General features: G+C 29.3%; 3 protein-coding genes across 6 annotated transcripts; 2 read left to right on the top strand and 1 right to left on the bottom strand.

Annotated features, from left to right (window-relative positions):
- The first annotated feature begins 564 nt into the window (after positions 1 to 564).
- LOC143913755 (E3 ubiquitin-protein ligase SIAH1B-like) lies at positions 565 to 4,220 on the top strand. 4 transcript variants are annotated; one of them, XM_077433737.1, is made up of 6 exons: positions 644 to 685; positions 781 to 863; positions 1,067 to 1,148; positions 2,386 to 2,629; positions 2,702 to 2,843; positions 2,907 to 3,961. In XM_077433737.1, the coding sequence occupies exons 3-6, from the start codon at positions 1,084 to 1,086 to the stop codon at positions 3,455 to 3,457; spliced, it is 1,002 nt and encodes a 333-aa protein (XP_077289863.1). In that variant the 5' UTR covers positions 644 to 685; positions 781 to 863; positions 1,067 to 1,083; the 3' UTR covers positions 3,458 to 3,961. The 4 variants fall into 4 exon arrangements, with proteins under 4 accessions (XP_077289862.1, XP_077289865.1, XP_077289863.1 ...); XM_077433736.1 differs by lacking the exon at positions 781 to 863 and having other exon boundaries at positions 565 to 685; positions 2,907 to 4,220; XM_077433739.1 differs by lacking the exon at positions 781 to 863 and having other exon boundaries at positions 623 to 685; positions 1,070 to 1,148; positions 2,907 to 3,960.
- Positions 4,221 to 4,316: 96 nt separating this feature from the next.
- Positions 4,317 to 11,402, top strand: LOC143913753 (uncharacterized). Its single transcript, XM_077433734.1, has 10 exons — positions 4,317 to 4,433; positions 6,212 to 6,305; positions 8,515 to 8,670; positions 8,790 to 9,010; positions 9,087 to 9,284; positions 9,352 to 9,551; positions 9,628 to 9,835; positions 9,918 to 10,099; positions 10,179 to 10,312; positions 10,536 to 11,402. Exons 2-10 carry the CDS (start codon positions 6,230 to 6,232, stop codon positions 10,673 to 10,675), a joined length of 1,515 nt encoding a protein of 504 aa, XP_077289860.1. The 5' UTR covers positions 4,317 to 4,433; positions 6,212 to 6,229; the 3' UTR covers positions 10,676 to 11,402.
- On the bottom strand, positions 10,735 to 13,442 carry LOC143913754 (uncharacterized). Its single transcript, XM_077433735.1, has 7 exons — positions 13,116 to 13,442; positions 12,897 to 13,032; positions 12,730 to 12,819; positions 12,202 to 12,625; positions 12,029 to 12,120; positions 11,848 to 11,936; positions 10,735 to 11,760 (listed from the first exon to the last, which is right to left on the bottom strand). Exons 1-7 carry the CDS (start codon positions 13,281 to 13,283, stop codon positions 11,470 to 11,472), a joined length of 1,290 nt encoding a protein of 429 aa, XP_077289861.1. The 5' UTR covers positions 13,284 to 13,442; the 3' UTR covers positions 10,735 to 11,469.
- Between the last annotated feature and the right edge of the window lie 425 nt (positions 13,443 to 13,867).

Below are 13,867 nucleotides of genomic sequence, written 5' to 3'. Positions count from 1 at the left end.
AGTTCATCGACTTTAGAAAGTCTTTAATTAATATTATGTATTAGATATATTATGATCATTTATAAGGATTGTAAATATGTTTTTGAGCTATTTTTCCTATTATGCTGTAGATTAACATTAGAATAATATAATACTATGATTACTAACCAAATTAAATAAAATTGTAAAATAGAAAATGATCAGTAGATCAGTAGCTATTAAAATAGATATAAGATGTATTGTGAACATAATTTCGTAATAATAAAAAGCATTTATAAATCAAATAATAACGCCCTGGAGTGAATCTATGATGAAACTGTGATAAAATTTGAATGTTTTGATAAATATCAAAAGATAAATGAAATTGAAGATATTGAAATTGCGCTATGCATGTTGAAATTCCTTTCGTAAATACAATTATTTGGTATTAATTGATAGTATAAAACTAGATTTATTAGTCTTGATTTATTTTACAAATTGTTTTAATTATGTATTGCAACAAACTAACATATCTGAGCTGTTAATGGTTTTATCGTCAACTTTGGTGCGATACATATGTATATTTATTTGCATGCGTTATGGAATACTTTGTACAAGTTATCGAGGGTTAAATGTCGATAATATTATTATCATTGTGTCGAGCAGTCATTGTTATTGCAACGTCAGTCACGCTGTACTGTTCATAACGGCTGCTTCGTTGTATGAGGTGATTATTTTTGTTATCAATTTTTAGCAGACGTATTATATTCCAATGGCTAGATATTAAATTTCGCAATGGATTCAAAATTCCATAACACGCAGCAGTCGACGAAGTTCATTCAGAGAAATATGTCGCGTTGAATAATCTAAATTTATACGTAATTTAATCGATATTCTATAGGCAGGTAAGAGATAATAAATACATTCCGTACTCGATCTTTATTTCATATATGAACATATATGAATATTATCAAAATTGGATAATTTCTTTTAGACCTATACGACTATTGTATATCTACAGATCTTATCCAGAATTGATAATAACCATACAATACTGGATAGATAATTTAGATGTATTTTATTACAATATTGTTACAACGTTTTTTAGAAGCAGTTCCATCAAAAATGGCGAGCAATCCACAGCAGAGTTCTAGACTACCTTCATTTTCAAAAAACCAGCCCAACAATGAGTATGTTTAGATTTTCACACTACTTGAACCTATGATTATAAATGCGTTAAATCATAATACGATTCATGTTTTATACTTACACACGTGGCACTAAATAAATTTGAATGCACGATGACGAAATAATTTGATTAGAGGCAATCTTTAATATCTTATCATATATGTTTATAATTTTTATTTTATGTATTTTATTTTTGTGTTTTTCATAGCCAAATGTAAGCCATTGTGGCGCATTAGATTCTTTCTGTAAAGCCACAATGGTCCAAAACTAACTATAAATTCTATAAATATATAATATCGATATTCTGTGTATCCGTGTATCTGCAATAACGCTCGCCGTACTATAATAGTCGTTTCGATTCGGCATACATATGTACGTAACAGCTAAAACACTGCCAATATATGTATATAATATAATAACAAAAGAAAAACTTCTAAATATATTGTTTGCTACCAATGTTTCTTTGAGCATTTAGCGCCATCTATTGTAATTAATTTTTTTATTGGTGTTTTATACTGTTTATATGCATGTAGGTAGGTAGTTTTTATTATTTTTTTTATATTATAGAATTAAATATTAGTATTTAATTTGATATATATTTAAAAGAAATTTGAAAAAAATTCGACCGCGTGTGGATCGAACACAGGACCGATACATTTCTTTTAATTTTTTTATTATTTAATAAATTAGTATGCCAACACCCATGCGATGATATTTCATCGGGTACAACACTAGTGTTTATATAAAAATTAATTTTTATTTGAATGTATGTTTTTCCGCTAAACCCAGTCACAGTTTACAACTTAGAACCACTAAATTTGATATATGTACTTTTTCACGGTACTCTAAGTTAGACCAGTTTTAGAATGGCATACAAAAAAGGCCGGGTAACGTCAGTGGAATATGTAGAAAATAATTTATTCGGTCAATTATTATTGTTGAATGATCAGATACTATATCTTATTGGTTTTTGGCATACTCGATATTTTATTTATGAAATTATACACTAACTTTTTACCTATTACATAACATTGCTAATCAGGGTATTCCCACATTGAAAAATAAGTTACACACATCAACTTGACCATCAAATAGTCATAGACTTTAAAATTGCAACGTGAGTTCTTCAATATTTGTATTTTTCAATGTGCTTTATTGTAGGATTTGGTTTAAAATAATGCATGTAAAAATGATTAAGTTTCACATTGCTGTTTTATTTTAATTTAAAATTACTTTTAGTCGATCTTCATCAAACAAACAGCCGAAAAGGTTTCTCAACACCAGTAACTTGTTGGAAGAAGTTATGAATATAATGGATTGTCCAATTTGCCTTGAATATTTAAGAGCTCCTATATTCATGTGTGAAACTGGTCACAACATATGTGGAGATTGTCGACAAAAACTCTCATTGCCGATTTGTCCGATGTGCAAAGCTACCATAACAGGACAGAGAAACTTTGGCCTGGAAGCCATTGCTGCAAAGGTAGCATCTGCTGTTATTATAAATTGATCTGATTCTTATAGAATGCTTTGATTTTTAATGTTTGCTATACAGATGAGTTCATGCTGTCCCAATGAACAATTTGGTTGTACTTATTCGGCACCTTTGGATAAAATTGATAGGCATTCTACAGTTTGTGCTTTTCGTAAACGCAGATGCCCTTTGAGCAATGAAGTCTGCGGCTGTTCGTGGGAAGGTAATCTCTGCAATTCCTTGAGACGAAGTTTTCCTAAACATAATTCTTATTATTATTTTTCAGGGCAAATAACCAATATGGAAAGGCATTTTATGGAATCGCACGAAAAGCACGTATCACTAAAACCAGGAGTAGAAGTTGTCTTCCATAACTTTGATATTAGCATGAATGATCGGGACTTGCAGCTGATTCCTTTTGATAATTGCTTATTTCTTTACCATGTCAAGATAGATATTAATAAAAAGATTGCGTACTGGGCAGTGCAGTTTATTGGATCCGAAAAAGATGCTGGCAGATGGAAATATGATTTCACCTTATACCACACGAAGGCTGCAAAATATATAAACTTCTCAGAAAAATGTCAATCATTCGAAACAAATGTTCAAACGTTATTCAATAGCGGAAATTGCGTTGGTGTACCACTAGATATACTTGGAAACTTCATACAAAACAGCAAAAATTTTACGTTTAAATTCTTCCTGAGGCCTTTCCAAAGGAATGACAAAGATGAAACGACTTCGACAAAAATTTTCCATAAACATAACAAAAACTTCAAATCAGGTCCACCTCGAGGTCGATCTAGACAAAGACATACAGTAAATGAGCAAACATAAATATAATATTAACGTTATCAAACTTTTGTACTTCAACAGAACGATCATTTTTTTTTTGTTTGGTTTCTTATTGTTTAATTGGATCGTAAATGTTCAGTTTTTAATATATGTATGTACATATTAATACCATATTTTTTAGAATAAAATAAATTAGTCTCCTCAATTTGGGAAGGAACTTTTCTATCGGTGGAATTTCTTCTTCGTTATATCTAATTTTTTCCAGCTTTCATTTACTTTAAATGCGGTCATCCACCTAAAAATGATTTGCTCATATTTATGTTATCTATGTATATTCAAACCAAGTATAATATGTCTTCAGATTCTATAATTTGTAATGTTTTATAATTTTCAATTACATATTCTCCAATTGTAATCATTATTATTGTGTTTTTTTTTCTTTTTGTTTTTATAAATATAATTTAGCAAAGAAATATATAATCAAGTATAAATCATTTTATAAAATATTGCCGTACATAAATAAAAATATACAAAATGTGAAAATTTTTTGTTGTTGAATTATTCATATTAATAGTACCATGTATTATATTATTCAGTTATCATGATAAACATGTAATCTTGAAAATCACACATTATCAATGAGTCATTATTTTTCATTTCGTATCTATAATACATAAGTACATATTTTTTTATGTATCTTTCGTAAACTATCATAGTTTTTTTTCTTTAACTCTACATATAAAGTAAAAATTAATAAAAACAAAAAGCTATAAACTTTATAAAATGAATAAAGATATGCAACATCAAAAAAAGTCTTATCTCATCCGTATACATAGATTGTTTCGAGGTAACAGCAGATATTGGCCTAAGTATCCAACGATAAGATAAGATAATAATTGTTAGTTACAATGAATCAGTCTATGGAAAGGTTCAATTAAATGAAATTGCAGTGAAATATAAACGTGCATGTAGTGTTGCTTTGTCACGAGTTTGTGGCGTTCTTGATTCAATCTGATGCGTAAGTTATATGAGCTTTATTTAGTTATATTTGTTAATCTTAGGTTATACAGTTTCTATTGTAAATATATGTACAGCCCATATCAGAGGGATGGGGGGGGGGAGGCAGAAGGGCTAGCAACCACGGGCATGAGTGTTAAATACACATGTAACTTGCGCGTGGTTTCCAAAATTATTGTTAATAAGCCTCTCTTTTTAAAAAATCTTGTTGGCTACTCCATATCTGTATTTATTTCATATAAAAGGGTTTGCTCTAGAGTACAGTCAATCGTTTGCTAGCAAGTTTAAAAGATGAGATCTATTGCTAGCAAATAATAATTTATGTGTGTAGTTACTAATTAGGCAGTTCGATCACAAGTACATAATAACGCCTAATGAATACTAAATAAATAATTACATGTTTATTTATGTAGTACTAGTTAATGTTTATACACATGTATATACATATGTAAAGCCTACATACATATGTATTAACAATCCCATTTTGAATCAAGAGTAACTAATTTTCTGATGGCACATACATACTTTAGATTATTCTGAAATAATATCTGGTTTTGCTGATGCAAGAAAGGCTTTTGTTAAATATTTTTTCTAAAAAATTAAAAACCCTTTCTTATTTTATTTTTGTAATACATATTTTAATATTTTTTTCTTCTTCCATGGTTTTGAATTTTTAAAAAGCCGGGGGGGGGGGAGAAGGAAAGACCTTAAAAATATCGATTGCCCTGGGTCTCATTTTTTCTCTGAGAAGCCCAGTATATATAATATATATATATATATATATATATATATATATATATATATATATATATATATATATATATATATATATATATATATATATATATATATATATATATATATATATATATATATATATATATATATATATATATATATATATATATATATATATATATATATATATATATATATATATATATATATATATATATATATATATATATATATATATATATATATATATATATATATATATATATATATATATATATATATATATATATATATATATATATATATATATATATATATATATATATATATATATATATATATATATATATATATATATATATATATATATATATATATATATATATATATATATATATATATATATATATATATATATATATATATATAATATATATATATATATATATATATATATATATATATATATATATATACATACATATATATATATATATATATATATATATATATATATATATATATATATATATATATATATATATATATATATATATATATATATATATATATATATATATACATACATACATACATACATACATACATACATACATACATACATACATACATACATACATACATACATACATACATACATACATACATACATACATACATACATACATACATACATACATACATACATACATACATACATACATACATACATACATACATACATACATACATACATACATACATACATACATACATACATACATACATACATACATACATACATACATACATACATACATACATACATACATACATACATACATACATACATACATACATACATACATACATACATACATACATACATACATACATACATACATACATACATACATACATACATACATACATACATACATACATACATACATACATACATACATACATACATACATACATACATACATACATACATACATACATATATTTCATGAGTAATGTATTTTTTTATAATTGCAGGAATATATAAATTTGAAAATGCTACCTAAAAGTAATTTTATGATCTTAGCCATCATAATCAGTTTGGCATCTGCCGATGATTCAAAACAAAATGGTATGGATATTTTTTATGAATACACGATAACAGTAAAATTAATTCTGAGAAAGATTTTCATAGCTTAATGCGTAGATTTAGATCTTTCACTCAAAGATGTTACGCACACGACATTTCACTCACGCGACAAACCGTTCACGGGACAAATCACTCACGCAACATTGCGCTCACGGAATTATTACAAAAAAGTACAAAAACATCATTTTTGTTTGCACAAGAAATATTCCAAAACTTAATTAAACGTATCATGACGAATTAACATACTTTCCTATCACAGATAAATAAATAAAATATATACAAAGCTAGTTTAATCTCAATTTATTCACAAATTACAGGGTTTATTATGAGATTTTTTTAATTCTTCGTATTAATAAGGATTTTCGTTCAGTTACTATTATTTTTTTAATTGGTGTTAATTATAAATTCTTTTATATGTAAAATAATCAACGGAACTATACAATATTATGTTTTTGTGGTTAATATATGTTCAATTCATCATCCAAGGTTTCTGTTTTATTTTTAATTATTGTATCAACAGTATTATTATAAAACGATTGTAAGGGTTTTGAAATATGTAGATAGAATACAATAAAATGTTTCTTCGGAAAGTTTTTCCAATGTATATATAATTAATAATTGTTAATTAAGTAGTACGCACTTAAATCCGATATCGAGGCAGGTGTTTTCGACTAAAAAATCGTGCTAAAATTTTTCTGCGAATATGAAAAATTTTAATGCTTGAATAAATGGTCTGCAATCGAATCGAATATCGTGGCAGGTGTTGTCAACTGAAATTTATTTGGTCAACTTACTAGAGAAAAGCAAATTTAATAAAAAAACATTGCCTTCACGACAGTAATTGATAATGCCAATATTTTAACTTAATTTGAAAAAAATTTTAACTGTTATTTTTTTCTCTACGATATTCTATTTCAACTGCAATATTAGTTTCAACTGCAAGGTCTAATTATTTATCAATTATCGATTTTTTGACATAATTTAAATTTGATTTTAAGGGAAAATCGCATCCGGTGAAATTGATCCGGAGATCGAAAAAAAAGTGTATTACCCATATTTGTTTTTTTGATAATGCTTTATATTGAAAATTTATTTGCTGCATTTTGTCGATTTAAGTTTCTATGTAGTTAATGAACTATTCCCACACGTCACATTTGTAATAAATTTTATAGTAAATAATATTTTTGCACTATTTTTAGGACAAAAAAAGGAAATATTTATTATAATGTAGGCGGGGTAGCGATGTGTTGACCGTATCCCAGCCTAACGAATCACTGTTGTGCTTGTTTTATAAAGTTTTATTGTTTGCCTATGGTTGTACAAAGGTATTATATTTGTGGGCAAAAGTATGTCGTTCAGCGGTCTCTGGATATGGTAGAGTGTCGCTGGCTCGGCATTCAGCTATGTTCAGAAGGTCTCTGGATGCGGCAGTGTGTTGCTGGTTCGTCGTTCGGCTATGTTCGGAAGGTCTCTGGATACGGCAGTGTGTTGCTGGCTCGTCCGGCTGGTTGATCTTCCAAGTCCGCGTAGTGTAGTGGTGGCAGGTCAGGAGCTGGATGTCGACTGGTCTGCTGCTGTGTGTCGACGCTTGCTGCTGTGGGTCGACTGGCGTTGTTTGGGTTGTACCTCCTTTTATAGTGTTTCTGGAATCACCTGACCCATGGTGGTGGTTTGTTGATGCGTAAGCGAGGAATTTGCTTTTGTCGATGGGGTGGACTTTTCTGGAACGATTGGCGCCGTTCCGCTCGATGTAGTTTAATGGTGGCGGCGTGTTTCGACCGTTTTGGTTCTGCTCGACTGGTAGGGGCGTTCCGCTTGAGTTTAATATAATGGCTGCAGGTGTGCGTCGTCTGGGTTTCGTTCCGCTCGAGTGTGAAGGGTGGATCATTCTCGAAGGATTTGGCGATTGATTCCAAGAAGTGCACGGGTTGTTTACGTGTGTGAGTTCTGCAAGGAATGTGGTTTGTTGTTGTGGAATATTCTCGAATGTTTCGATGACGATGACGATGACGAGATTCCTACAATAATAATACTATAAACTTAGAATAGAATTGCGTGAGCGTAATGTCGCGTGAGTGATTTATCTGTGAGTGAAATGCCGTGCGCGAAACGTCGTTAAGTGAAAGGTCCGTCAACGACTTATCTTGGAAGTACTTCGATCACACAATTAATTCATATTTCCACTATTCAGATAATACTACTCAAATTTCAAAAAATATTAGCACTACTATTCCACCAAAAGAAGATATGACTGATACTATTTGTAAAACTTGTGAATGTAAGAACGCGGTCATCAACTGTTCAGATCAAGCTATTCTAACGTTCTTCACTGTAGCTGATTGGGCAGGTAAGATTACAATAAAAGCAAAAATGTACTAACCAACTTTGGATAGAAACAATTTTGAAGTTCATATTTCTTGGAATTATTATTAATATATACATACATACAAATGATTGTTTATGAAGGAGTTAAAGAAAAGGAACCGAAAAAAATTGATTTAAGTTACAACAATTTTACAAACGTGACCAAATTAGGAAACCTGTCAACATTAAACGAATTGAATTTATCTCATGGAAACATCAGATCAATCGAAAAGGGTAGTTTTAAAGATTTACAGAACATGCAAGTATTAGACCTTAGCTACAATAGTCTTAGTTCCATTGAATTGTCGCCTGATGTTTTTGTTGTAAGTGCAAACAACGCATTTGAAATTATTTCAAACATTAAATATTACCTAAACTATAATCATTGAAAATTTTAAGGGAGTTTATATACCAGAGCAATACTTACCGCTAAGATCACTTCGTGTTCTGAAACTCTCCTACAATGATCTGCACTCATTACATCAAGATCTATTTGAACATTTGCCGGAAGTCATTGAATTAAGACTCAACGGAAACCCTTTCAAGGTCATTGACCATGTAACTGTTGTTTCAATCTCAAGTTTAAGCCTTTTGAAGGTAGTTTATTTTTTAAAACACTTTTATTATGCAAAAACAATAAACATTCGATTAATAAAAAAAGTAGATTTTAGATTTAAGTGATTGTCAACTGAAGTCGCTGCCTGAATATTTCTTACATACTCCAAGGTATTTGGAATGGTTAGACTTATCGTCAAATCAACTCCAAAATGTACCAGAACCCCTTGGAGATGCACAATCCTTGAATTATCTAAATATATCAAATAATCCAATAAAATACATTGAACACAATTCTACAGTATACACGTGAGTTCATTATACGACATTAATTGGTTTTTAAACACTAATAGTTTTTCAAAATATAAAATTTTAAATATTTCAGTCCTTTCCTCTCTATGCCTAATCTTCAAGAGCTTCATATGTGCAATATGTCAAATCTTGTAGAAATTAAAGCGCGATCCATGTCTGGCTTAACAGGATTAACAAAATTATATCTCCACAATAACCCAGCATTGACTAAAATACATTCAACAACCTTTGAAAGTCACGATAAAGATGGCGAAGGAGAATATTGGCCTCCTATAGTTGAGGTTAATCCATATATTTTAATTAAAAACTTAATTTATTTGAAAACACATGGGAAAAATTGGCTTATAAAAAACCAACTTACAGTTGTATTTAGAGCGCAACAATCTTTCGGTGATTGACAACGGCTTATTGGGACGATGGGATCGTTTGGAACACATTGACATCAGACACAATCCTTTTTTGTGTGATTGCACTACCCAGTGGATGGTTGGCACGTTGGCAACTATAATATTGAAAAAAAGTTCTAATATGACTTCTGATATCATGTAACTGATATTATGCATAAACTATATATAAAGTATATATATATAATTCATATTTTTTATATTTATTTATTTTTTACAGATGTAATGAGCCTATCGAGATGAGAGGTAAGTCAATGATTCACTTAGAAGAAATTCACAGTCGTATGCGATGTTCAGATACATATGGTAATAGACCTGAAAGAGATGCTACTATGCTAGTTGGTACATTGATAGGTAAATTTTTATATATCTATACCTAAAATATGGGTCTACCTCACGGGCCCGAATGTGAAACGCCCGAAAACCGAAAATCGAAAGATCTTTCGATTTTCGATCTTTGCCTTCTGATATTTGCGTTTTCGGGCGTTTCACATCCGGGCTTGTGACGGAAACCGCTAAAATATGTATTAGTTATATTATGTTATGTATTTTTTTAACGAGTCATTTTTAATTCTAGGAGCTTTAATTGCCGTCCCCATTATTTTAGGAATTATCTTAATATATAAGAGAGGGTATTTTAGTGTTTGCGGAGCAGGTGGTCCTGCTGCATTCACAAGAACATTTTATAAAAGAACCGACACTAATGATTTTCTCTAATTTATTTTAAATTTTAATTAAATATTTTAAATATTATAAATTAAACCATGTTCCTAACAAGATATGTATAATTAGAATCAAAAATTATATTTTTTAAATAAACATTAAATATTCCTGATCATACTACATTTGCAGTCTTAAAGAATCTGGCATTTTTCCACAATCTGACTCTGATTTAAAAAATTTAAACGCATACATATGCCAAATTGTTTTTTTTACCATTTTTATTCTTATATGTGTAAGACCGGTGCACCCAATTTTTTCAACTCTCAGAATTTCGAAACTTCTTGTCTTGTCTTGTCTGCTTGGTATAACTATTAAAAAAATATAGAAAGTATTGATTTTCAAACGTTTTTAAAATATTTTTAAGGTGTGTTCATAGCTTAAAATTCTATGAATAATCACAGTATTTCTCGTATATTAAATATATTACTAGACCCATGTAAGACCATTTCCAGTTACATACATTCATACATAAACAAACAATTTCAACAACCAATGCAATGAGTGACTTCATTTTCAATAATCTCTAGTGTATTAATACAGAATGGGGCATGTATGAATAGTGAAATGTAAATCATTAACTTAAGTTTCTTTTTTATTTATAAAACCAATAAAATGTACACATTTGTAAGTGGAATGTAATTTTGTAGGTGTAATGTAATTTTGTACTTATATATTTTCGATTTAAATAAATTTTTTTTCAGTATTATTCACTTCAGTGCTTATATGATATCAATTTTATTTAAAAATAATCTTAAGCCTTCCCAATTTGATTGATAAAGCTTAAAAACTTATCGAATATAATTCGATAGCTTGTCAGTTGGCACACCGACATGTATTTTTTTAACATGAGTTTTTAAATCGTTTGATTGAGTGTAAGATTTTGTACAATATCGACACCCGTATGGACGAACATGGGAATGAGTGAGTTGATGTCGAGTAAGTGCAAATCGTTTTGTAAACTGTTGTCCACACGTTTCGCAAACATGGTCACGGTTGCCTTTATGATTTCTTACATGCTCTTGCAAAGTCGAAGAGTACGCATACCGTCTTGGACACAGCTCACATTGAAATATTTTATCCTAAAAAACGATTATCAATCGAAACTGAAACTATATATATATATGTATATATAAAAAAAATATTTTTATTAGAGGTAAAATTACAACCTTATTATGTTTAGCTGAAACGTGCCTTTCCATATTACATTGTTGCGAAAATTCTTGTCCACATATGTTACAAGAAAATGGTTTAGCGCCTGGAATACAAACAAAAACGCAAAACAATGAAATTTGTATGTGTATTTTGAAATTCAGACAATGGCAATTTTATTATATAAAGCAATAAAACCTGTGTGGGATCGTTGGTGAATACGTAGGCCATACCGATCGTGAAATTTATTGCCACACACATCACATGTGTGCTGCTTTGCTCTTTCATATCTACAAATGAAATACATTCATAGTGTGTATCAAATTTATGATTTAATGTCTTTGATAAAAGTTTCACTTCAGAAAATTTACCCTTCTAGTTTATGTTCCACTCTCATATGTCTCGAAAATGAATGATTATTGTTAAAAAATTTTGAACATAATTTGCAATCATAATTTTTCTTCTCTTTTTTTGTAAAAGCTTTCTTCTTTTGTATTATTTTTTGTTTCGAGCAATTTCCAACTTTTACCTTATCATCAAGGGACGAATCACGAGTGTTCATAATTTCACTGTTTACTTCCAATTTATCATCGGTAACTATTTCATTTTTTACAGGTGTTTCAGGGAAAATTGACTTGTCATCAAATGAATCTGTAATTTTTTTTTTCACCATTTTTTTTCGTTTCGTGATTTTTTTAGAGCATGTAAGTTTTGATTTTATTATTTTTACGGGTCGTAGTGACTGTGAGCTGGAAACATCTTTTTTTTTACTGTTTTTAGATAAGGTTACCAAGCCTGCAAAATGATTTTTAATTACACATTGCACAATTAATTATTAAAAAATATATATTATAGCCAAAAAATCAATGCGATAATACTAATTTTATCTAATAACTCACCCGGTGATTTTTTAAAAGGATCTTCTACATCAGTATACACATCGTTTAAAGGGCAATCAGTGTTTAATGCGTTATTTTTTTCATCGTATTCTATAATTCAAGAAATTTATAATAATAATCATAATATGTGACTTTAAATGACAATTATATGTTGAAGAAAATCATACCAATTTTTATCAATCCGACTTGTTGTCGTAATACATTATTAGTGTTTTGAGCCAACTTTTTGAGGGAGTATGCATCGCCAAGACGATTATTACATTCATCACATAGTAATTTTGATATAAGATCATCGTTAGATACCTATTGCATGAACAAATTGATTAAAATATTTAAGAATTTTTGGAAAATTTATCTTATATTATATATTACATATTTTCAAATACTTGAACAGAAGTGCATGAAAAAAGTCGGAAGGCCAGTGAATCCAAATAATTATCCGCCAGTAGAGAAATAGTCGGATCTGGTGCCGTGCAAATACGACAAACTCTTAACCCGTCGATTTTTACATTTGCAGAATATGTATTCGTATTTGGAGAAGTAATATTATCCATGATTTTATTTTACTATTTTACATGTATGACTGATGATCGTTTTTGAATAAATAATAAATTTTCAGATATACACTTTTACAGGATTTACATATTTATTATTTGACAGCAGCCAAACATGTTTTATAAATTTGGCCCTAATAATAAAAAAACCTGTGCATTAAAAAAAAGTTTTTTAAAAACATACCTCTTGTATAATTTGTATATAAAATTATTATTTCGAACAAAAACACCAATATTTTTTTTTACTACTGCCATCTATGTATAAAATTAATGACTACTAACTGTCACCGAGATTAAAAATCTTCGGACCTGAAATGCTTATTATACGATATTGTTACGTATACTAAAAAGAGCCGCCGAGTAGTTGCAATCGGATTAAGCCGAGGTGGATCCCTGACTGTGCGACCGTTATAATTGGTTTCGAGGATTATCTTTAGATAGCGATACTCGATCACATTCCCGTGGAGTTCTCAGAAGTGACCCATACCATGGGACAAATTAGCCCATACCATAACAATAGGTAAACAAATTAGACGTCGAAGATGTCCTGAGAGATCTACCCCTTATAAGGCGGTACGTAGGCG

This window comes from Arctopsyche grandis, chromosome 6 (assembly GCF_051622035.1).
Source record: "Arctopsyche grandis isolate Sample6627 chromosome 6, ASM5162203v2, whole genome shotgun sequence".
In the NCBI taxonomy this organism is placed as follows: Eukaryota; Metazoa; Arthropoda; class Insecta; order Trichoptera; family Hydropsychidae; genus Arctopsyche; species Arctopsyche grandis.
This window is presented reverse-complemented; position numbering and strand designations above follow the sequence as displayed.

Excerpts from the sequence above, each read along its gene's own strand:
- LOC143913755 (XM_077433736.1), top strand. The coding sequence starts at position 1,084 with ATGGCGAGCAATCCACAGCAGAGTTCTAGACTACCTTCATTTTCAAAA. Across the intron at positions 1,149-2,385 it reads AAAAACCAGCCCAACAATGA|TCGATCTTCATCAAACAAAC; the intron begins GTATGTTTAGAT and ends AATTACTTTTAG. Across the intron at positions 2,630-2,701 it reads TGGAAGCCATTGCTGCAAAG|ATGAGTTCATGCTGTCCCAA; the intron begins GTAGCATCTGCT and ends TTTGCTATACAG.
- LOC143913753 (XM_077433734.1), top strand. The coding sequence starts at position 6,230 with ATGCTACCTAAAAGTAATTTTATGATCTTAGCCATCATAATCAGTTTG. Across the intron at positions 6,306-8,514 it reads CGATGATTCAAAACAAAATG|ATAATACTACTCAAATTTCA; the intron begins GTATGGATATTT and ends TCCACTATTCAG. Across the intron at positions 10,100-10,178 it reads AATATGACTTCTGATATCAT|ATGTAATGAGCCTATCGAGA; the intron begins GTAACTGATATT and ends TATTTTTTACAG.
- LOC143913754 (XM_077433735.1), bottom strand. The coding sequence starts at position 13,283 with ATGGATAATATTACTTCTCCAAATACGAATACATATTCTGCAAATGTA. Across the intron at positions 13,033-13,115 it reads TTTCATGCACTTCTGTTCAA|GTATCTAACGATGATCTTAT; the intron begins GTATTTGAAAAT and ends TTCATGCAATAG. Across the intron at positions 11,937-12,028 it reads TCACCAACGATCCCACACAG|GCGCTAAACCATTTTCTTGT; the intron begins GTTTTATTGCTT and ends TTTGTATTCCAG.